Here is a 24,906-nt window from a genome sequence, read left to right as displayed (position 1 = left end):
AATCCGATGTTAATGTCATGACTTCTTAATGTACCTTTGACCATAATGCATTATGGATGAACCATTGATTCCTAATGGCGAGTTAATGTACTGCATGTGACCAGACTGTGGTTTCATGACAGATGGGAAGACATTAACCTCTCTTTCTTTGTCTCTCCCTCCCTCGCTCTACTCATCCCATTCACCCTCTTTCCCTCTCTCCACACACACACACAATGAAATATCAGACACAGACTGCAGAACTCTATAATTATTATCATATAAAACATTTAACACGGCCAGCTAGAGCCGTCACAAAGTCTTTGAAGTCTTGTTTTCCTTATCTGCCCCAGTGGATGAAGAACAACGTTCTTGAAAGGTGCAATCAAAAACGGGACCATGTTGCTGTGAGGTAACGGCGCTACCCACTGTGCCACTGTGCGGTCCCACTCGTGAATTGAACATCAAAATACATTGAATATGGTTAAAATCCTGAAAGAATCACGGACCAGATAACAGATGTGGACACAGATGTTTTACAGATTTTTACCGTGACAAAGAAGATCAATGTGAAGGGGGGGGGGGGGGGGGAAAGGTTCCACTCCCAATGTGGGAGGTCCCGGATTGTTTTCAACAGGATCCGGAACAATTTAAGCCATGACTCCTCAAGGTCATATTTGTAAAAGACCAGTAGCTCTTGCACACCAATTAAATGAAATGTTGAGATATATTATTTAGAAAGGATTTAAATTTACTTTGCATGGAGACAATATCATTTTGCTGCTCAGCATATTAAAATATGGCCTAAAGATGTGGCCAATCCAGGGTTCTGAAATGATTCACAAATCACCAGAGGTGGGAGGAAGTAAGTCACAAGTAAGTAAGACTTTGCCCTCAAGTCCCGAGTCAAGTCCCGTCAAGTCGCAAGTCCTACACTTTGAGTTTCGAGTCCTTTTGGGTCATTTTAACAACAAAGTAATAATATATTACATTTACACAGACCATGTATGCTTTTAAAATCTGTATTTATTTATCAAGTCAAATGATAAAAACAAGTGCCATTGAATTTTACAAGAAAACTAACCGACTTTGCACTTTTAACCAGCACCAGTCCATTTAACTCATATTCTGCAAGAATATTCTTCCTTTCTTCAAATCTGTAAGTTGCAAACACATTTCTTTGCTATCATTTTTGTAAACTGGCGCTTTGGTTAGCATGTTTACTTCGCTGGGTGTTCTACAATTTGATTGGATGCTCTGCCAGATCACTCTCACACACACACACACACACACACACATAGACACACACACAGACAGTCGTCAGGATGAATGACAGGACCAGTGAGGGGAGGGGTTGGATCCAACTGCACACTTTCTGTCTCCGGAAGAAAAGCTGGGTACAATAGTTTTGAAGCAGCTGTACCAGTACAATAATCTGAATGACAACCAGCGCAGAGTTGTAGACACTAAAAAGAAGAACAAGATAGAGGCCCCCAACCTACATGACTGTGTCAAATTACATAGACATCAGTTAATAATCAACCGAAATATTCTGGAACAAATTCTGAAGCTCCATTACCTGCAATGTTAATGAAAATGTCAAAGTGATCCAGAATCCAGGATCATCTCCAAACTGTTCTCTGAGCAGTTTGACCCACCAGAGACTGAAAAAGAAAAAGAAAAGAGAGCGATCTCAGACTGGCTGCACTGAGCGCCAATCAAGTGGAAAACATCAGACAACAGATGATAGGCTAACAGTAATTTATCAAAGCCACACAATCTGCCCACAAAGTGCAGTCTAGTGCCGGTTACATCAAAGCATTAAAACATCAAAGCCAATCCAGGAGTAATAACTGCATGAATTTACTGTATGCTGTGTTTTTAGTCTCAGTCTGATGGTCAGTGCATCGAGTGTTAATACACCATTTGTGGATAACCTGAAAGTTGTTAGTCTTATAATAATTTAACAAATATTCTGCAATGATTTTAAGATCTGGAAAAATGTATCCTCTGCGCTCAGATATTGATTCAGGTGAGTTTAAAATCCTGATCGACACCTGGAGCTTTTAATCAAAGTGATTTTTCTGGAAATTTGTAATAAAGATAATAATAACCACAATCTCTTCTGGATCATCACCAAAATGTAATAATTTGTTCCTGCCTGGTAACATTCCCAACAGTTCCTGACAATTTTATCAAGATCTGTTGAGAACCTTTTGAGTTATCCTGCTGACGCGGCGGAGGTAATAATGATGTTCAAACATCCAGTTTAACAAGCCCACTGGGTTTTTACTTATTTGTAGAAACCACCACCAAGTCCCGGATGGTCACGAGGTCCAAGAGAAAGGCCAACGATGAATACCAGACACCCGGAGACCAAGAGTTCCAGCCATGCAGGAAGAGGGTGAGGGGCTCTGCTGCTGGTGGAGCCGCCCGGGTTTCTGTGGATGAGGTCAGGCCGATCGACAAGGAGAATCGTGATCAGCCCGACGGCAACACAGGATACTGTTGGATGAAGCCCTCCTCACACGTTTCCAGCAGCGGTGAGCTGAAGTGTTCAAGAGCTGCGAGCTCTGGACTTCGAAGACTCGAATTACGTGCTTTTACATTTCCGAGCAATGTAAAACAGTAGAAGATATTAAAGATGCATTTAACAAACCAGTGTTTTTTGTCATGGAACGAATACGATGATATGTTAAAGCTGTGTTTCTGCGTCTAGATGACTTTGAGGCCAAATATGCGCAGCTTCAGGAACTCGGGCGAGGAGCATATGGGCGTGTCTTTTCTGGTTACCGACGAACTGATAAATTACCAGTGAGTATGAGTGCTGAATTATCACTTCACACACACACATACAAGCAAATCCCTCAATTTACCAACTAACAAACTGTTCATTTTGTCTTAGGTGGCAATCAAATACATCCATCGCCAGCGAGTGCATTTTCTAAATGTCGTGAGTACTTTTAATCATACTTCTTTATACTTCTTCTTCAGTCACTGGCTACGTTTACATGGACAAAATGTATTTAATCCGATCAGAGTTCGGAGTAAAATTATGGTCGGATGCACTGTGTTCACTGACCCTAAAAATATTGATCCGATCAGGACTTGCATGTTCATGCATCCCACTTTCCCACTCTCGATCGGAATATAAATTTGATCGGATTGAGCTTGATCGGGTCACACTAATCCGATTTAGGTGTGTACATGAAGCATTTTTATTCCGATCAGGTTTTTAAGCCGATTAAATGTGTCCATGTAAACTCACCTAGTGTCAACTGACTGAATTATGTCAGTACTGGCTACTTCTTATTTATCCATCCATTCATTTTCCTCTGCTTTGGGGGGGTCAAGGGAGTTGCTGGAGTCTATCCCAGCTTGCTCTGGAGCGAGAGGCGGGGTACACCCCGAATGCATCGCCAGCGCATTGCGGGACGGACAATTTCGGGTCGCCAATTGACAGACATTGCATGTTGTTGGAGAAAACCGGAGAACCCAGTTTAAAAAAAATAGCTTTGAGGAGCTCTCTGTCCTGTACAGAGCCAGAGTAACATGAAAGAAAAGCCAAAGCTGTCCTGGCTGACCCGACTCACCCGCTGTCCTCTGAATACTGGCTGCTTGCCTTCTGGTCGTCGGTGCATGGTACCAAAGTGCAGGACAAATTCATTTCTTCCTGCATCTATTAGTTTTATCAACAGCCTGTTATGACCGGCCTCTATGCAACTTGTGCGTGTTCTCTGCCGGCTGTGCAACAAGTTGCTCCTCACGGGGAATCTAAAGTGTTCCGATTCTGATTCTGAACTGCATCCACATTTATATCAACTTATTTTAAATCATTTAATTGTGTATATTTTTCTCTCTAGGTCATAAACAATGAGAAGCATAGGATCCCACAGGAGGTGGTGATCATGCAGCTCCTGGCAGGCAGGCCAGAATCGGTGGGGGCATCAACAGCCATCACGCTGATCGACTGGTACTGTCTGGATGACCACGTAATCCTGGTCATTGAGCGGCCAGAGCCGTGTCACACCTTGAGGGACTATGTAAAGGGGCCGCTGTCGGAACATCAGGCTAGAGTAAGATTCAACGGAAGCGTCCTCCATATCCAGCCTCTCAGCTTTGCACATGAACTAAACGTTGCCTGAAACCATCACTTTCCTAAAATCAAAATGCAGAAGCAGGACTTCTTCCGTCACTCTAACTCTCTCTTCATCCATCTCAGGACATCATGAAGCAGTTGCTAATGTCGTCCATTGACATGATGTCAAAGGGCGTTGTCCACAGAGACACCAAACTTGAAAACGTCCTGGTTGAACTTCGGTCTGAGGTTCGAGTCCGAATCATCGACTTCGGCCGCAGCTTCTTCGTGGGGAAGCCGAATTTCATTGGCATTTTGATGACCGGTAAATCATACAGCTTCTCCTCTCTTGCTGTTCATCCATCCTTTATGAAAATCTTTCCCGTCCACATCCACCTGTGTCCCTCTGACGCCTTGGAAAACCATGTGATTACCTGCAGATTACCTCGAATCGACAACAGAGAGAGCCGAGTCCACTGCAGTCTGGCAGTTGGGCGAAGTTCTGACAGAAATGGTGGATAACGAGGAGGGTTTCTGTGATTCCCTGAATCCCTACGGAAGTGAAATGAATGATGTGACCCAGGGTAAGCTGATGCTGCACACCTTCCCATGACATCATGATGACATCACGCATGCGATGGGAAACTCGAGTGTCATGTTCCTGGTAGAAAGTCGTGAAAGTAGACTACTTTATATTCCCTGATGTTTTACCACATCTGTCGCTGAAAATGAGAAAAAAATGACCTTTTTCCAAGTTAAAAGTTGCCAGCCAGCAAAGCTTCAAGAGAATCTATACGTTCAACATTTATCCAGTTCACAACTACAATTCTTGTGAGACAGGAAGGCTTTGGTAACATTCTCATGAGAAATAGCAACATTAGCTTGGGACATGTTGAATGCCAACATCAGCAAATTCTTCATATTAATATAGACTCTAATCAATCACGAAGCAGGGAAGTGATGCCTTTTAAGGTTCCATATTATACCCTTTTTCCACAAGTTATTGCAGATTTCAAACACTTATCTGTGACAGTCTTTGGTCCAAATAGCAAACAGATGCAGCAGGACAGCATCCGACATTTCTGTCTCAAACAGCTGTCAGAAAAGCCTCTGAAAAGGAAAACGAAATGAAGTTCATTGCGATCATTGAATATGCATGCACGTGCACACACATCTTGTGCACGTTCTCCCTCTGTGACATCACAGGGAGAGGGATTTCTTCCAGTCGCGTTACAGAACTACGCAGAATTCACTTGATGGTTGATGTAGCTGTTTTTGTGTTGACAAGAACCCAAAACCACCATAATAGTGTAGAAACATGCGACAAGTGAGTTTTTCATAGGGACCTTTAAGATTCTTTGTATTTATCAAACCCAGGAATTAACAGTCCAACACTTCAGTTTCCCATCGTCACACTGTGAATCAGGTCTGCAGGTCAATGAAGCTTCTAACCACATCCGTGCTTTCTGTTCTCTCTCGACATTAGAGTGCCAGGATTTGCTAGATATGTGTTTTAATCCGCATTATGAGAGACCCACCACCCTGGAAGACCTGCAAAAGCATCCTTGGATGTGTCAGAAATGAAGTCCAGCAGCCCACGCTACCTGCACGGCTGACAATCAACTGTCCAAAATGAAAAAGAAAGAAAAAATCAGCTGACAGCAATGCTGTATTCTACATACTGACTGACTGTTGAGCAGCACATGAAAACAATTAGCAAAATATCACCACCCGAATTTGTGATGCTTCATATCTGACATTTTCAACATTAAAATGTTGAACGTTTTCTGCATGAAAGTTACTTAATAAAATTGTCAGAAAATAATTTGCTGTGAGATGAAATCAATTCGCCGTACTTTACGTGTCGGATCAGTGTTTTTTGGGAAGCCCCGCCCGACATGAAACCCGCTCGACGGTAAAGTGGGTAACACTCCAGCGGCTGCTGCTGGTTTCAGATGCATGTGGTTCCTGGCCACGCCCTGGTGTATCAAGCTTTTTAGCAAACCCACAATGCACCACACTAGAGCCACAGAGGGCCCTAAGGACAGCCTGAAGGCCCCGGCAGACAGGAAGCATGTTTTACTGCTCCTTTAAAAAGGAAATTGAATTCCATTTAAAAATAAATAAATAAAGGGGGCTGGTGTTGTTGTTTGTGGTTGCTCGGCTTCTTTGTGCCTCATTTTAGATTGATAAACAGGTATTTATCTGGCTGTGAATTGATGCATTTCGGCTGACTTAATGAGCGAAACATATTCCCCCTCGACAACAAACCATTTTGTCAAGAATTGATCAAATCCTGCCTAAATATATCCCAAGTTATCGTCACCAGGTAATGACAGCCAGCCAATCAGTCACATCATTAGATGAAATCATCAACCGATGACTCCACAAGTTAACGCAGTTTAACTATCGCAGGTGCTATATGTGTAAGGACTGGTAAAAGGTTCAAACTGGTACCAAAAATCAATACAGCTCCAACTAGAAAAGCACTCAGAGAGCGCAGACCTCCTTTTTTTCCTTTAATCTGGATCCGATCCAGATTAAATTCGTTGGTGAGATACAGATCCCCGTCCTACATGACTGTGTCAAATTCTATAAACATTGGTCACTAATCAACCGAGATATTGAGGAACAAATTTTGAAGCTCCATTGACTGCAATGGTACCGAAAATGTCAAAGTGATCCAGAATCCAGGATCTCTTCTGAATCGTCACCAAAATTTAATCATCTGTTCCTGGTAACATTCCCAACATTTCATCAAGATTCGTCCGGAACCTTTTGAGTTATCTTGCTAACGGTGGACGGAAAAACAAACGTTGGCGATCACATAAGCCCCGCCTCGGCGGCGGTAAATATAGCCCAGATATGATTAGGATTAGGATATTTCTTTATTATTGTTGTTGTCTTTTTAAACAATGTCTGTGTCTGTGTGTTTGGACTGGGGGAGGAATCTCTATGAACAATATCAGTAGCTGGTTTTGGAACTTTTCCCCAATAATCTGGTAAAGACCATTCATTTGCAGCCTTCTTCGTGTAAATCAGTCTGTCTGTCTGTAATCTATAATCTGTCGTGTAATCTGCGGCACCCTGAAGGTTAGTCCATAGCAACCGAACAAAACTGCCCCTGGTGATGTCACTGGAGCATCAATGTAGCCCAAGCTAACAATGTTCTCTTATCTGACCAGCGTTCCTCGTACTTCCAGCCCAAACAAACATATTTAGACGTAGACTATTGGATTATTTCTGTATCTGAGTGTCTGAAGAGCCAGAACGACAGACGGGTCCATTTAGGACCTAATGGCCTCGTGCTTGAGGTTTGTTCTATCAAAAACACACAGAAAAATACAAGCACGCATAGACATATATGCGACAACTCCATTACAGGTTGTGTTGTGTCTGGCAGTAAAAGCCTGGGCTTTAATGGACCAGACTCCCAACTGAAGATCTCTACCTACAGTATACCCCCCCCCCCCCCCACACACACACACACACCTTTCTTTCTTTAATCTCTTGCTTTCGCTCCCCTTTCTCTTGCCTCACCATCTAGATAGCTTAATGCCCCCTGTCTTCTGACCATATCCGTCTTTGTAGCGTTTTTAATCTCCACCTGCACCTGGATGGTTCTCATGTTTTCATCCTCCTCAGGCTATTTCCAATCCTGACCCTATCAGGCACTTCGATCACACAGTAAAATCCATTATCGAGGTTTGGCTGTGTTGCGTTGGACTGAAAGAACACGCCCACACGGGAGCCAATGTGTGGGGTTCGGGTCCGAAGCAAGCACAATCGCTGAGCGTGCACGTTGGGCCTGGATCACTGGGTCAATGTATGTATTCATAAGGATTCATAAGGATCAAAATGTCTCAGCGTCCCTTTGATGCTGGATCCAGCTGAAACACGGCGACACACACTTACTGGCCTGCAGACGCCAGCATCTCACCGCTCCTCCTCTCTACGTCTCACACAACTGACACGGAAATTCACATTTTAGACAGAAAATCATCCAAATAGTTCATATTAATGAGATAATACTGCAAAATAATCAAGTAGTATAAAAGTGCCGTTATCACGGACAGAAATATCACATTGTTAAAAAGAAAGGACTCAAACCCAGAACCTTCTGGCTGTGCTGCAACAGCGCCACCCACTGCACCACCACTGCACTCTTTCAATGCCATCTAAACCAAAGCATTCTCTGCAAACTCTGACATTGAATTCTGCCTCACTTCAACAGCCAGTAACTCCAGAACGGAAAATGGTAGCAACACACTGTTTTCCTGATGAAAGAAGAGACTTTAATCTTTCATTTGGTGGTTGCATAGTCATAGTAAAGAATATTATCTGGGGCATGGAAAAGAGGAAACACATGCTCCAAGAGGAACTAATAAAATACACGACGCAAATTGTTGGAAAAACAAATAGAAAAGGATTTACTATTGCTGGAGAAAGTCTACACTAATGCAAAAATGTTTGAGATAACATAAAGCTACCGCAGAGGGACAAAAACAATTATAACCTGGTCATGTGTTTAAACATTCCTGGTGGTCATGGTGATCTGGATCAGCGCCAGAAGGTTCTAGATTGTTCTTGGTGTCTTTACACACAAACCATGAAAAGTCAAACTGAATCAGAGTTGATGTATTTTTAACTGATTTTTGAATCCATAAATGGTTTCAATGTTATCATTTCATATTTATTCCTGACCTCATTCTGGATCAGAACCAGAATACATGTTTCATGATGGTTCATATCAGACCCCTTTATGACTGGGATGTTTGGTGAGCGAATTGAATGAAGATTATAAAAGATGAGGGGTTTTTTTAAGCCTCCATTATAAGTAAATGGGAAAATCCAGATGGAGCTGTCCAGTGCTGATCCTGAAAGTGCCGTCTTTCCCGTGGAATGTTCTTTATCTTGCCCACTTCGGTTGGTTTTTTTGTTTCTGCATGTCCATGACAAGACAAGGTGGTGGTTTTTTGGTTTTGCTTTGACTGTATCGATTATCTTTGTTCCTGCGTGATGATTACATTTGAATGGAACTTTTCCAAATTATTAGATGTGTTAATTTATTCCCATCACAAACTTTGGTTCATACTTGTGATTTTTTAATTTAAATACATTTTTAAGTTACAACCTTTTCCAAAAGTGATATCAAAACTGAATATTTTATTGTAATTACTGTGGCAGCTAAAGAGTTAAATAAAAAATAGTTATTTAACAGCATGTTAAGGAGTAGTTACATTTATTTTACATTAAATGACCTTAATAATAATAATAATAATACATTTTATTTGTATAGCGCTTTTCTTAGAACTCAAAGACGCTTTACAGTGTACATAGTAAAAACAATAAAATAAAACAAAAAATACAAACAATAAAAATGTGAACACGGATATAGAATCAATAAAATTCAAACAGTAAAATAATACATTAAAAGTGAACACGGTTTAAGCAGTCAATAAAAATTCCAACAGTGCAATTATAAAGTAAAAGCAATGTCAAACAGATATGTTTTAAGATCTTTTTTAAATGAATTTAGATCCGGGCATGCTCGTAGCAGTTGTGGCAACGTGTTCCAAAGTGTGGGTGCAGCAATGGAGAAGGCTCTATCACCCCAGGTTCGGAGCTTGGTCCTACAGGGGAGGGAGAGGAGGTTGGCGTCTGCGGAGCGGAGGGAACAAGATGGGGTGTGATGGTGGAGCAGATCTGTGAGGTAGGGGGGGGCCAGATTATGGAGAGCTTTGAAAGTGATGAGGAGGACTTTGAACTGTATGCGTTGGGGGACCGGGAGCCAATGAAGGTTTTTAAGGACCGGGGTGATGTGTTCACGGGAGCGGGTGTGGGTAAGGAGGCGAGCAGCAGAGTTTTGAATGTATTGCAGTTTATGTAGGGTTGTTGATGGTATTCCATAGAGAATGCTATTGCAGTAGTCGATTCTGGAAGTGACGAAGGCATGGATCAGGGTTTCGGCAGCAGAGAAGGTGAGTGATGGACGGAGGCGAGCTATGTTCTTGAGGTGAAAGAATGCAGTCCGGGTTATTTGTCTTACATGATGATGAAATGACAGTGTAGAATCGAGGATGACGCCAAGGTTGCGGATAAGTGGGGAGGGAGTCAGGGTGGTATTGTCGAAATCGAGGCCAAACTGTTGGGTGGATTTTGTGATATTTTTTGAACCAATGAGGATAATGTCTGTTTTGTCACTGTTTACTTTGAGAAAATTGTATTTCATCCAACTTTTGATGTCATTTAAACAGTTGGTGACTGTGGAATGGACCTTGGAGTCTATGGAGTTAGTGGTAATGTATAGTTGTATGTCGTCAGCACAACAGTGGAAATGGAGAGAATGACGACGGATGATGTTGCCAAGTGGGAGGATGTAGAGGATGAAGAGGAGAGGACCAAGCACTGAACCTTGGGGGACACCTTGTAATAGTGGGGCTGTAGAGGAGGAGCAGTGGTTGATGTGAATGAACTGTTGTCGGTTTGTGAGGCAGGACTGAAGCCAGGACAGAGCGGAGCCGGTGATGTTGAGGGTAGTCTTGAGGCGGGATAGGAGGATGGAATGGCTGATGGTGTCAAATGCTGCGGTGAGTTCCAGAAGGATGAGGATGCTGAGATGGCCGGAGTCGGAGGAGAGGAGGAGATCATTGGTGACTTTGATTAATGCTGTTTCAGTTCTGTGGTTTGGACGGAAACCGGACTGGAATGGTTCAAACAGACTGTTGGAGTTGAGGTGAGTCTGAAGTTGTGCAGCAATGACACGCTCTAGAATTTTAGACAGGAAGGGGAGGTTGGATATGGGCCGGAAATTTGATAGATTTTCAGGGTCAAGACCAGGTTTTTTAAGTATTGGGGTAATAGCTGCCAACTTGAGAGACTGTGGAACAGAACCAGAAGTGATTGAGGAGTTTATGATTCTAGTGATCAGCGGAGAGATTATTATTACATTTAGTTACATTACATTGGGCCTTTTGGGGGCAAACATAATGCTAATGTGGCCCTTGGAGAAAATGAGTTTGACACCCCTGGACTAGTGAGTCGGTGAACATTTAACAGGTGCTTTTACTTCACAGGACAAAGAGGAACTGAAGAAGCTTGTGTACCCCCTACCTGCCGCCGCCGGCCCACACAGCATCAGCAAATCTGTTAAAGCGCCGCTCGGCGTCATTTCAGACCTGATGATTTCAACCAATCTCCTCGTGAAGGCGACTCAACCCTCCACCTTTCTGACAGAGACGTCCCCCTTATGTCCGCACATTAATGGACGACGACTCCCTAAACTCCAGCCGTTAATGGCATCACTTTCTGACTGATTTTGAAATGTGTTGTTTTTTTTGCCCGAGAGAAATTGATCTTTGTTTTTTGTTGTTGTTGCTAAATCGACCAAAATGCACAGGGAGGCGTAAAACAATGCCTGTGGTCGTGTTATCATAGACGTCCTCAATGTGATGCATTTTATCCCCACCGTTGTTGTTACATTAATGTCTCCATCCGCTGATCACACACACGCGCACGCACTCACACACGCGGACACGCTCCCAAACCAACTTTATAACTTATCTCACCCCATTGAGCCATGTTAATGGAAGCTGACCACAGATCAGCCACCGCTTTAAATCCCACTGTTAAGTTCCCTCTGTTCACTAATGCTTCACCCCAACTCACTAATGCTCCTTTGCCACAAGCGTCCACCAGTCAGCAACTCTCAATAGCTCCCTTCTCGCTGTCTCACACACACACACACACACAGACACAGTCCCTCTGGCCCATTAAGTGGCATTAGAGCACAGGTTATTCTGACATCATGACACCGCAGTAGAATTCCAGAGTCACCCTGTAAGACTCTAAGTCTCACCACATGTTTCACATCACAAACCGCCACTAATGCACTGATAACTAGGGGTGTAACGGTTCACGTAATGTATTAAACAGGTTTGGGTCTGCATGTTCGGTTCTGTCCACTTGCGTACCGTTTCGGTTTTTCGGTTTTAGGCATTTTTTTTGATTCAATTTATTACTAGTGCGATCTTAGCGCTCCATGCGGATTTAAAGTCCTGGGCGAGCTTCCGCACGGACGCCTCTGAGTGTCGGACACCATTGACTGAGGGGGACTGCTAAGTGTTCAAAGTTTGCCGTTTTAAATGATTAATAATTGTATTAAGATTTATAATATTTTTTTAAAACTCAGTCTACTTTAATGGGCCGTTTTTATTTATTTATAGAACTTTTATATAGATGGTGACTCGAGAAGGCCTGGACAGCATTGCTGGTTTTCAATATGGAGATTCCACACTTGATCACAATATTTAAAGTACATCGTCACATTATAGCATTACATTATCCGGAAGAGGAGAATGGAAAAATATAGTTTTTTGGCTGTTACTGTAAGAAAATGGGGTGGTTCCAAATAAACAATCTACCCTCTTTCGGTTCATCAAGGTTACAAAGTATTGTCCTTTGTCTTTGTCTCATTGGGAACTGAACTGGAATAAAATTGATTCATTATGACGCTCATGGTAAATATATTGGATTTTTGCTTCTGCCATTTTCTGAGGAAATATGTGTGGAAATACATGCGATTAAATGTACATCAAATTATACCCTGATTTAGGAGGCATTGCTTCAAAAATCTCGATTAGCATACGGCAAGTCCTTAAATCAGTGTTTCCATATAATCGTTACTTTATGTTATCAATTGAATTTTATTTTATTATTTTAACTAATTATAGCTAAGATTTAGCAAAGACAAAAGTATTCCTGCATATTATTCTTCATAATAATCCATATATTAGAAATTAGAGGTAGGCATTATGTGGAGAGAGGCACATGTTGTGGCTGCATCGGCCACGGACAGAGACTAGCGGGTCCTCAGCCGACCGATTGAGGCAGCGGCAAGATGCTTCCATGTGGGGGCTCTCAGCCCTTGACCTTCACCATCTGTTGGGAGTTCTAGGTTTCAACTCTCCTGTTTCTATGATAAGCGATAAGGTTCGATTCCCGGCTTGGGCACATGATACCCATGTACACTGTCGTTGTGTCCTTAGGCAAGACACTTCACCCACGTTGCCTGTGTGAATGTAGTGAGCGAGTGAATGTCGGTGGGGGTCAGGAGGACTGATGGCTCTGATTGGCAGCCTCGCCCCTGTCATGAATAATGCACATTCAATGTAAAGCGTCTTTGAGTATCTAGAAAAGCGTTATATAAAATCAATGCGTTATTATTATTATTATTATTATAAGATCCATCGCTGGCTAACAGACGAGTGGCGCACTTAAACTACCATAGTGAGCGGGCTCATCACAAGCTACTGGATAAAAAGAACAGAGCATTATGTTCATGGCTGATAAAAACAAACATGTCATAGATGTTGAACTCTTTTGGGATGCCTAAATAGTTCTGACTTGGACAGAGCCATCATAGTATTTCAGATTTTATATGTAAAAATGTGATTTCTGCTTCTTTTCGTTTTAATCCAGCAGACACAGTTTGTGCCCTTAAAAAGTTCACCATCAATGAACATTAAATATGGAACAGAGCCCAGAGGATGGGACAAAGTCTCTGGTCCGGTCATGTCTTGTTCTTACTTAGAGAGGCTGCAGGTAATAGTAATCATTTTTGTTTGTCCACTAATGCTAACTTGTTAAACACCCTTACATTTTCCTTGCATCTAACTAACTATCTCTTAATTTGTAAATTAGCGATTTCATTTCTTTTCTGTAACCCTTTATATAAGGTCAAGAGAGAAACGATCAATCACTGCATGTTTTTGTAGATCGGAGAACCCGCAGAGAAGCTGAAGAAAACCCACGGGATAACGTGCCAACTCCGGATGGAATGGATCCTAACCGATAGTAACTGATGGTGAGCTGATCAATTGATTTAATGACTGTAAGTATAAGTTGCCATTTTTTCCGTATGTAATGTATTTTTAATTCATTCTTGTTGGCAAGCCAGTGGCAAGTCCAGAGATCTGCTGATACAGTTCTGCCTGCTCCTCCACGGATCGATCCCTGACCTCATGGCTCAGGTCCTCGATTTGGGCTACCACCCGGCCCCCCAAAGCACTTTATGATCCATAGTCAATTTATCAAGAACATCTTGGAGACTTTCTGGTACACCAAGGCAACTCAACTCTCAATTAGCAGATGCCCAGCCAACAATAAGCCAAATGTCTTCAATGTCCTCTACAGATAGGACCGCGAGAAAATAAAGGAATCTGAATCCGAATGTTCATTCATCCTTTAAAGATGAAGGTCTTCTTTCATCAGTACTGTCTGTTGTTTGTGCTGCATAGAGTTGAGTTTTCAGATTTTGGTTACTTTCCTTTTGTGCTGCTCGGCAGTCATTTATTAGGTTCTTCTGTTGCCCTTGATATAAAAAAACAAAATACTGAAAAAATGTCACGTAACTATAAAGTAATGAATAAATGAAATTATGTCATTGATTTTCTGTGACATTCCAGCTCTACAAGCATCCAGAATAAGGATAGTAAACATGCATGGATAAACCAGCATAGAGGGAATCATTGAACTTTTTTATTGGATCATGAACTCTGTGCTCAGCAGCAGGTCAGGACTTCTTCTTCTTCTTCAGTGTCGTCAAGTCCCGTTTATTGGCAGTGCGTCCACTTAGCCATGTTGGAGGCGGTCATATAATACCGAGGTTGATGACCCTGTGACTGCATGAAATCTGTCTCCTGACACTGATATACACTTCATCGTGTGTGTGGGTGTATGTCTGTGTGTGTGTGTGTGTGTGTGTGTGTGACAGACATGGTTGCTTTACACTTACAAGCCAGATGTGAGCTTCGTCCCACTTCAAGATTCCCAACCTTCCAAGTCTCCAGTTTACATCGGCCTTTGCTTTGTTGACTGCAGGCAGCAAAGACCAGATCAAGATGAAAGCTGCTAGTTGTCTTTGAATCATCAGCCTGTTCCCTGGCAACATATGATTGACACTCATTTTGGAGTTCATCCATTGTGGTAAAATACATTTATTTTCATTTCAAGGAGGTCTGATGACACGACATTTTATAAACGATAACTTGCACTGTTCCATTTGCACTGCGTGATTATGCTAGTTTTACTGCTGCTAATACACATCTGTGTATCCACTCCTGCTCCTGCTGTTTTGTGATGTGTCTGTACTTATATGTTTTTTGTATTTAGTCATTACTGTTACATGTAGCACAACTTCACCGAGAAACATTCCTAGTCTGTGAATCCTCACTGACAATAAACACCTTCTGATTCTGATTCTGATTCTGATCCTGACCTCCGGCCTCGGGTGTCCTGGTGTCACGTGCACTTACGGACTTCCCTGGGCTCGAACAAGGTGTGCATTATGTACAAACTGTGACTGGCACAGAAGTTCAACAACAGAACACCACTTGCGTTCAGATTGGGGAGGCATTCATCCCAATCACCCCCGCCCTCCAAGTGCCCAGGTGAGCGTTGAAACCCCCCAGAAGAACAAAGGAGTCTCCGGTCGGAGCACTGTCCGGTACCCTTCCCAAAGACTCCAAGAAGGCCGGGTACTCTGCACTGCCGTTGGTCCCATAGGCCAAAACAACAGTGAGACACCTGTCCCTGACCCGAAGGCGCAGGGAAGCGACCCTCTCGTTCAACACATGGCGGCTGAGCTGTGGAGCTATAAGCACCAGAGCCCGCCGCCTCTCACCGTGGGCAACGCCAGAGAAATGTAGAGTCCAGCCCTTCTCGAGTGGTTGGGTTCCACAACAATGGATCCGAAAGTTAACAGAAAGTCATCTCAAGGCACGTTACAGGAGGAGCAGGGAAATACAGAACCCAACTTGATCCACAAGAGCAAGAACTTTGGCAACGGAGGCAAGGAAAAACTTCCCTTTAACAGGCAGAAACCTTGGACAGAAACTAGACTCATGGTGGACGGCCATCTGTCTGGACCGGTTGAGGAGAGAGAGAGGGGGGGGGGGGGATACTGACGAAAGAGCTGCTATATAAAGCTATCAATGCTAATGCTAGTGATAGGGACATCAGTGTTGAGGGCCACAGGTCCAGGTTCTGCAGCACCACGGACAGAAGGACCTGCAGACAGAGACAGAGGGGGAGAGAGCACAAGACTACAGGGAAGAGAGAGAGATTGCTCACATATATTTATAACATGAATAATTTTGGACTTCTTTTTTATTTTCTCTGTGTCAGAGTGTTTTTGTTTTCCTGATTAAATTGACTCAATCCAAAGCAGCTAAACGTTTGTCTGTCTTCACAGATCTAAAGCAACAGCAACTAAAACATCAAGCCTTTCACAAATTCACAAACGCGTCCCAGTGGTGGTTATGGCACAGCTGTTCTTCATCCCTCAATCTCCTGCAGCATGAAGACTCATCTCAAGAAGCTGGATGTTCTTCAGGCGCTGAGAATCTGCAGCGAGGCTTTTAGGACTTCTCGTCCTGCGCTGCAGCCGAGTGATGGGCAAGTGAAGCTGCGTGACGCACTGAGGCTTTCAGAGCAATTGTGCCGAGAAGGGCTTGAGGCTTTGTTAATAGTGACATCCGGTGGACAACTGAGGCCACGGCAGCCTCTGAGGAGCACGAGTGAATCGCCGACAGTTTCAATCCCATTTCAGCAATAAAAGCTACAAAAAAAAAAGATTATTTGTATAGCGCCAAATCACAGAAAGCCATCTCTTGCAAGTGTTTTTGTTCCATCACACTAAATGTTACGACAAAGAGTGTCTTTCTCTCGTGTGTTTAAAGGTTCCATATTATGAAAAACTCACTTTTCCCATGTTTCTACACTATTCTGGTGATTTCGGGTCCTGATCAACCCAAAAACGGCAAAATAAACCATCCAGTCCATCCTTCGTAGTTTGGGTTGGTCTGTAATCACCTCCTGAAACACGTCTGGAAGAAATCGCTCCCCTTCTGACGTCAGGCGGGGCAAAAGTGCACAACACGTCTGTCTGCGCTCTCTTCACCGTCATGATGAAGAGGAAGCTGAGCCGGAAGGTGAAACTCTCCATTTACGGGTCGATCTCCGTTCTTTCCCTCACCTGTGGTCACGAGCTTTGGGTAGAGACCAAAAGAACAAGGTCGGGGTAAAAGCGGCTGAAATCTTCCTCCGTGGGGGGGCTGGGCTCTCCCTTAGATACGGGGTGAGACGCTCCGTCATCTAATCATCTTCAGATCTGTAAGATGTTTGATGTGAAGAAGATGAGGGAGAAAGTTTAAAATAAAGCTTTCATGATTCAAAATATTTTTTATTACGTCCTGAGATTATTGCCATCATCACGGTGTGTGTGTGTGTGTGTGTGTGTAGAGACACACTTCCCCTGATCGCGCTCCGCACATCCAGCTCTCCCTCTGTTGAAGAAGAAGAGCAGAGTGGATAAAGTTTATTTTTTGTGGTAATGTTCTGGCAGAAATTGTGTGTGTAAAACGTCCCTCACGTCTCTTTACCATGGTAGCGTGCGTGCTCACTATGAACGTACTTTTGCTTCCTGGTTTAGAGCGTTTCTGACGGAGCTGTTTGAGACAGAAATGAGGGACGCTGTCCTGCAGCATATGTTTGAGACAGACAAGAGGGACGCTGTCCTGCAGCATCTGTTTGAGACAGAAATGAGGGACGCTGTCCTGCAGCATCTGTTTGAGACAGAAATGAGGGACGCTGTCCTGCAGCATGTGTTTGAGACAGAAATGACGGACGCTGTCCTGCAGCATCTGTTTGAGACAGACAAGAGGGATGCTGTCCTGCAGCATCTGTTTGAGACAGACAAGAGGGATGCTGTCCTGGAGCATCTGTTTGAGACAGACAAGAGGGACGCTGTCCTGCAGCATCTGTTTGAGACAGAAATGAGGGACGCTGTCCTTCAGCATCTGTTTGTTATTTTGACCAAAGACTGGCTCAGATATTTCACAGATATAAGTGCTTGAGAACTGCATTAACTTGTGGAAAAAGGGTAGAATATGGGACCTTTAAAGTAATAAACAAGCAAGGGCTGTGACAGAACACCCACTGCACCGGGCCCACATGGTGCCATCACCTCCAAAGCTTTTATATCTGCTATTAACCCTGCTGCATCCAGCCACCATCCATTCTGTCTCCTGAGGCAATTTTTTTTTTTTTAGCCCAAGTTGTTAGTGAGTGTAAAAGATTTGCAGTGATTTTCACTCTTTTAATAAATGTCTTTATTTTGTTCAGTGAAAACTTTAGTTTGGTAACTTCTATGTATGGTGCAGGATATAAAAAGCTTTGTTTTCATTTATAATGGAGTTGCTGGACTGAATCAGGCATATGTTATACTATATATAATGGAATCATTTGAGAAAAAAAGAATTTGGTAATTGTTGATAATTTCATTGAAATAAAGTACTTAATATAAATGAATTAATATAAATAAAATTGAATTCATTAACAGCATCTTAACAGTTAACAGAGAGAACAGGACATCTTGTAAAATGAGATCAATAAGACAGAAGTTATTGAGCAGCTCCATATACTACTGCAGCAGGTGAGTCCATACATGTATTATATAGACTTGGACAAAATAAAATAAAATAGCGGCTGTGGGTGTTTATCTGAAATGATTCTGCTTTTTCATGCTAGTCATGCAGAGCGCGCTCCCGTCACGAACTTCAACAACTGTGCGCGCTCCGGATCAGCTGGTACTTAAGGCCTACCGTCTCCTCCGCGCTACTCGATCAGCCTGAATGTGTCCGAGCGAACCGATAAAAGACGGCCTAGCGGGCGCTTCTGGTCCTCCTCGACGGGCATTCACCCGCTAACTCGCCGTGAAGTCACGGATATTCCGTCCGAGGTAGGTCTGCGTGCTTTAGACAGGGAGCTGCGGCGTCGCAGAGTGTAGCGTGCGGCTGAATAAACACCCTGCTAGCAGGCGCTAGCTGCTAGCTGCTGGCTGCCCTCCTTAGCGCGGTGCTACTCTCGCTTGTTTGCTAGCTGTGCGTGGAGCGCTTGCTCGTTTGTTGTCGGTGACATCGTAGAATGCCTTCTTGTCTGCAGTTCGAGGTTTATCGTTTGTTTCACGGTGCATTAAAATGTTGACTTTTGCCTTCTTGGCTCGTTAATGCAAACTCCTTTGCTAAGCTAACGGCAGCTAGCTAGTGAGTTACGGGGCGCTGCTTTATGGCGAGACGGGGCCTGTTGCTAACAAGGGCCGCAGCAGACGGGCAGTTTTCCCCTTTAGCAGGCTGGGCAGAGGCAGCTGAACCTCGCCATGGTTTAACTGTTCGAGCCGGATGACCTGGTGCAGGAAACGAGAACGCTAGCGTCCGCCGTGGCCAAGAAGTACGGCGGTTTCTGGTTAATATTGATCTCAAGATGGCTCTGATCTGCTTGTGTAATGCATCTATCAATGCGTGTTTTGGGAGCGCAGTGACGTGGGCAGAAAGAAGCGAGCAGGTACGTGGAAGCTACCGTGTGTGTTAAACGGGCTTTCCATCCACACTGCATGAGACGCCACCTGATGTACAGAGTTCTTCTCTTTGTGTTTCATAAGTACCAATTACGCACCACGTCGTGAGCCGTGAGTACTTCCGAATGCACTCTGGGAGAGGACTACAAAATCTGGTTCATAAAGGACGAATTTTAAAATGTAAATAGATTCATTGCAGGCATTCAAAGTATTTACCAGCCCTTTGCCGGCACGTCTTGAGTTTCTCATAGAAGCGTGCTGTATATAGGTCCAGTGCGTTATTACTGTTTTTCTGTATCCTGGGAGCCTTTCCGGCATCGATTTGTGTTTGCTGTTTTATACACAGTCAGCTTGTGTGAAATGTTCTACGTGCTGTAATTAGCCAGAGGTGGAGAGCAGAGCAGGAATTCATTGGAGACGCAAGCAGCTTGGATGCATTGAAAGCTGATTGCTGGCGGTGCTGATCCTGGTATAAAACATTGGACGTTGGCATGGCAACCGTATCATGCGTGTCTTGTGTTAACTGACACGCGTCAAGCAGATCAACGAAGACGTTTGTTCCAGAGAATATTTAACCGTGTTTTTTCAGGTCTGCTATTGGTGACGCCTCGGCAGGTGTTTCTCACCTGGTAATGTCTGTTTCCTTATTTTCTCAGAGGTCCCCGCTTTTCAAGGGAGGGAGAAATCCTTTTTTGGAAATCTTATGGACGAAGGTGGGTAGTAGTGTTTCATCCTGAGCATCCACAGACGTTGTTCAACACTGTCTCCAGATGATTGTCCCAGTCTAGAAGAATATGCTATAATATGAGTAGTTTATTATCTCAATCATGGGGGGGGGGGGCGGCTGTCGAGACACTTTACAGGAGTAGCAGGGAAAGATGGGAACCCAACTTGACTCACAAGAGAAAGCACTTTGGAGACGGAGGCAAGGAAAAACTTCCCTTTAACGGGCAGAAACCTTGGACAGAACCTAAGGCTCATGGTGGCCGGCCATCGGTCTTGTCCAGTGACCGATAGGTCAGCGGTTCAAATGCCAGCTCAGACTATCCACATGTCCAAGTGTCCCAGTGCTCCCAGTGGGCTTTGCAGCACCTTGCAGTCGCCCACTGGAGTGTGAATGTGAGGCTCAGTGGGTTTTAACTCGCGTCTCTGGTGTCCTCCTCATAGAAATGAGTCGCCAGACCGCCACCGCGCTGCCCACAGGAACCTCCAAGTGTCCCCCTTCCCAGCGCGTCCCCACACTGTCCGGCACCACGGCTTCCAACAGTGACCTGGCCAGCTTGTTCGAATGCCCCGTCTGCTTCGACTATGTCCTGCCCCCGATTCTGCAGTGCCAGTCCGGACACCTGGTACGTACCGTCGTTGTTTCAGAAGGCGATCACGAGTAGACCTCGTGTGTATTTGTGGGCTTCACTTCGCCGAACCCAAAGAGAAATGTTCTAGTTACAAACTTCAGTGTTACTCTGCTGGAAAAACAAATGTGAGGCCATAGTGATGACCTTCCGTTGACCTTGCTCCTTTACAATATCCATGTGATGTCTACCATTGGTGTATCGCTCCCTCGACAGGTATGCTCCAACTGCCGGCCCAAGCTCACCTGCTGCCCCACCTGCCGGGGCCCCCTGGGCTCCATCAGGAACCTGGCCATGGAGAAGGTGGCCAACTCGGTCCTCTTCCCCTGCAAGTACGCGTCCTCGGGGTGCGAGGTCACGCTCCCTCACACCGACAAGACGGAGCACGAAGAGCTGTGCGAGTTCCGGCCGTACTCGTGTCCGTGCCCCGGCGCCTCCTGCAAGTGGCAGGGCTCCCTGGACGCCGTCATGCCTCACCTGATGCACCAGCACAAGTCCATCACCACGCTGCAGGTGGGGCGCCGGGACGCTCCTCGGTTCGGCCTGCTGTGTGTTAGCGGCGCTATTTTAAACACCGTTCACCCGCTGTTGGTGTCGCTGCGCCCCGAGTGGACTTGTCTCCGTCCACAGAGCCGTGAAACGGCGACGAGGGGGGGGGGGGGGGGGTAGGGTTAGGGGGCGCTGTTCCTTTCATTGATGTTATTGTAAAAGCCAACTCCTGTAAATGAACGTCTTCTAACGGGTTTAAGGATGTCTCTTGACTGACCCCGTCTGTCCCCTCCAGGGCGAGGACATCGTGTTCCTGGCCACCGACATCAACCTGCCCGGCGCCGTGGACTGGGTGATGATGCAGTCGTGCTTCGGGTTCCACTTCATGCTGGTTCTGGAGAAGCAGGAGAAGTATGACGGGCACCAACAGTTCTTCGCCATCGTGCAGCTCATCGGGACCCGAAAGCAGGCCGAGAACTTTGCCTACAGGTTGGAGCTTAACGGGCACCGGCGCCGCCTCACCTGGGAGGCCACGCCGCGCTCCATCCACGAGGGCATCGCCACCGCCATCATGAACAGCGACTGCCTGGTTTTTGACACGTCGATTGCACAACTGTTTGCAGAGAATGGCAACCTGGGCATCAACGTGACCATCTCCATGTGCTAGGAGATAAAAACATGGAGCGGATTGAAGAGTTAACTTATCAGGGGGCGTTTTAGGGGGGTCGGGTGAATCATGACCTCGCAGCGCCGCCCCACTCCTAGTGGCGTGCAACTGAACTGTCTGATCAGGCAGCCCGGAGGGTGGGGGTGAATGGACGCAGGGCTGATGAAGAAACACGAGGACACCATTGTGTAGTGACGGTAACGGACTTGTGAACGCACCCGGACACGCCGCGCCGACAGCCTGCTCGGTCTCGAGTGCGCCCCGTTTTATCGCCGTCAGACTTCTGGCATGACGCTTCACAACTTGTACGCTACCGACACACAAACGCAGCCGGCTTTCGCCGCAGGGAGCCCAAACCGGACACCATTAAGTCTCCTCGCATACCGGTGTGGGTCCTGACGGCGGTCGCCCCCGGCCGTGACCCGCTTTAGAACCCGTTTTCCTTTTGGTCCGGTGCTGGATGTTTGTTAGGTCGTCGTCGTTGGTAGTGACTAGAAGTCGGCACTGACTCTGGCTTTAACCAGGCCCTCGGCTGCATCACGCTCGCCGGCGCGGCCGCGGCGCGCTCACTCGCCCGTTCTTTGTGCGCTTTAATATTAAATCTGTTATAATTCAGTTATTTGGAGCCAAAAACACGCGTTAATGTTCTGGCACAGCTTTCGGATTTATTTCTGTCGTCTTTCTTCATTTTAAATTCTTTTATGTGTCTTGTGTCAGAGAATGTCTGTCTGTTCTGTGACCCCCCCCCCCTGCGTTTCTGTCTCGGCCACCCAAGCAGGAGCCAAGGCTGCTGTCTACGATTACAATGTCGCTGTTACTCGATGGAAAATATCACAATTATCATTGTTTTGTAATTAAGATTTTTTAAACGGTGATTAAAAGGCAGTTGTGAAATCTGTAGCTGAATGTCAGTGTTCGTAGAAAGTTTTGTCTTTATCTCGTTTGTTTTCTTTCCTTTGTCCGTCTCCTTGTTTCAGTGCTGCTTTTAAGGAGGGAAGGAGATAAAGGTCATCTTCTCTCCCTGCCTCCTCAAGCGGGGTCTGTCATGACGCTGCTCTCCCTTCTTTCTGTTTTAATTTGTCATTAAATTTATCTTTTTCAGAACCAGTGCCTTCTCTTCTTTGCTTGTTTTTTTTTTTCCCCCCCAGACCAGGGGTAGCTGAAGTTAAGTAAATGTGTTTGTGTACCAGTGCTGATCAAAGTGTTGATCAAAGTGCTGCACAACTAAAAGCTAATCAATTAAAACGCATTGAAACTAGTAAATCACTGAGCACAGACCTCCACCAAGCGGCTCGTTCCCCTCCTAACTGCATCTACACCGTCCACATGGGTATCTGGATCGTCTTCAAAAGGTTCCAGATTGTTTTTGGTATCTTTATACACCAAACATGAAAAGTCAAAGTGAATCAGGGTTTATTTATCTGGTTTTTGAATCCATAAATGGGAATTAATATTTATTTCCTGGCCTCATTCTGGATCAGATCCAGAAGACACTTTTCATGATAGTTCATATTGGGCCCCTTCATGAATGGTTAGGGTTAGTAAATTGAATGCAGATTTTGCATCTTTTTTTTAAGCCCCCGTTATAACTAAATGGGGAAAATCCAGATTATTTTGTATCCCAAAAAAACAAAGGATCTGAAACTCGTCGTATTTCTAAACTGATGATTGATTCCGTGATGAACTTTATGACGGTTAAATTAAAGTCAGTCATAGACGGTGTTCTGTGCGTGTTGAAGTCGGTGCTGCTTCAGACACAGGAAGAGACGAAGCGCTAATAACCACATCCGGATCCTACAGATGTGTTGACACCAGCGAGTAAAACACCTTCCAAAGTTATGTGATCTCTCAAAAACGTTTCAGCCACACGAGTGACCTTCGGAGTAGAGGTGAAAACTAATGACGCTGAAGTGTGAAGAGGAAGCAGCAACGAAACGTTTGCCTTCAATTGGAACATTGAGTTAACGTGGATTCCAATGTTTTGGTTTTCTATCTATATTCTGTTGTTCCAACAGAAATGTTCACAATCAAACTTAAGTCTGAGATTTTAACGCAGCATCACAGTTTACAGAAGTAACAAGCGGAATCATTTTGTTTCAAGAAACACAGTCAGATTATATATCCTGCACCAACGTGGTGAACGTGCAGATTAGAGTTAATCTGGTACAGACCGGTGTATGTCTTTATTTTATTTTATTCTGCTTTATGAGACCAATGAGAAGAAAATCGTATGGGAAAATTAGATTTTTGAGCAATACGGCGCACTGGGGAAGTTACTACAGGGAAATGTAAAATAAAGCAGGGGTTCAGAAAAGCCGAAGAAGACCGATGAAGTTTACTTCGAGCTGGTTGATAACTTTGATTATGTCACCATGGAGACCATGAAGCGCTTCAGGTGCAGGAAGGAGGAAGGGAACCACTCCCGTTCAGGTGATTATTCTTGTTTTTTATTAGTTTGCTCTTCTTGAAGAAAAATAAATTCTAAAAGAAAAAAAGCACAGAAACAAAAATCTGCACAGAGATCAAAAGATTGTTAAAGAAAACGAGTAGTTCTGAGAGTGAGTCCGAAAATGTTTCTAAATGCGTGAGTGTGTCTTTACACGCCATGGGCTGAAGCATGCAAATGTGAAGGGTGTGCTGTCAATGAAGCGGCTGTAGGCAGGACAAGAGGACAAGACGCGGCAGAATGGACAGGGAGGACAAACAAGACTTCCACAACAATCTCAGAGAGCGCGGCGCCATCCTACCTTTAATAAAGACAGTTCTTCACACACCATTCTGTTTTGCCTGCTAAAGTTGTTTAATTAACTCATTTTCAGCTCAGCTCTATGGTGAGGGCCCCAGTTTTCCAAGCCCCACAGAATATTCTTTACTGTGAGTATGCAGACACCGAACCTACCAAATATAAGATTACCGGTAACGTCTC

The 24,906-nt window shown here is 44.6% G+C and overlaps 2 protein-coding genes across 2 annotated transcripts; both read left to right on the top strand.

The window, feature by feature from the left end:
- The first annotated feature begins 2,302 nt into the window (after positions 1 to 2,302).
- LOC137893569 (serine/threonine-protein kinase pim-1-like) lies at positions 2,303 to 4,670 on the top strand. The gene is made up of 6 exons (XM_068738979.1): positions 2,303 to 2,522; positions 2,699 to 2,793; positions 2,885 to 2,932; positions 3,843 to 4,055; positions 4,202 to 4,382; positions 4,498 to 4,670. The coding sequence occupies exons 1-6, from the start codon at positions 2,303 to 2,305 to the stop codon at positions 4,668 to 4,670; spliced, it is 930 nt and encodes a 309-aa protein (XP_068595080.1).
- A 14,101-nt stretch (positions 4,671 to 18,771) lies between these two features.
- siah1 (siah E3 ubiquitin protein ligase 1) lies at positions 18,772 to 21,980 on the top strand. The gene is made up of 5 exons (XM_068739744.1): positions 18,772 to 18,857; positions 20,129 to 20,185; positions 20,640 to 20,821; positions 21,041 to 21,337; positions 21,609 to 21,980. Exons 2-5 carry the CDS (start codon positions 20,176 to 20,178, stop codon positions 21,978 to 21,980), a joined length of 861 nt encoding a protein of 286 aa, XP_068595845.1. The 5' UTR covers positions 18,772 to 18,857; positions 20,129 to 20,175.
- The last annotated feature ends 2,926 nt before the right edge of the window (positions 21,981 to 24,906 follow it).

The sequence above is a fragment of the Brachionichthys hirsutus genome, chromosome 5 (genome assembly GCF_040956055.1).
Source record: "Brachionichthys hirsutus isolate HB-005 chromosome 5, CSIRO-AGI_Bhir_v1, whole genome shotgun sequence".
Lineage (NCBI taxonomy): Eukaryota > Metazoa > Chordata > Actinopteri > Lophiiformes > Brachionichthyidae > Brachionichthys > Brachionichthys hirsutus.
The sequence above is the reverse complement of the archived record's forward strand: the minus strand, read 5'-3'. Positions and strand labels throughout refer to the sequence as shown.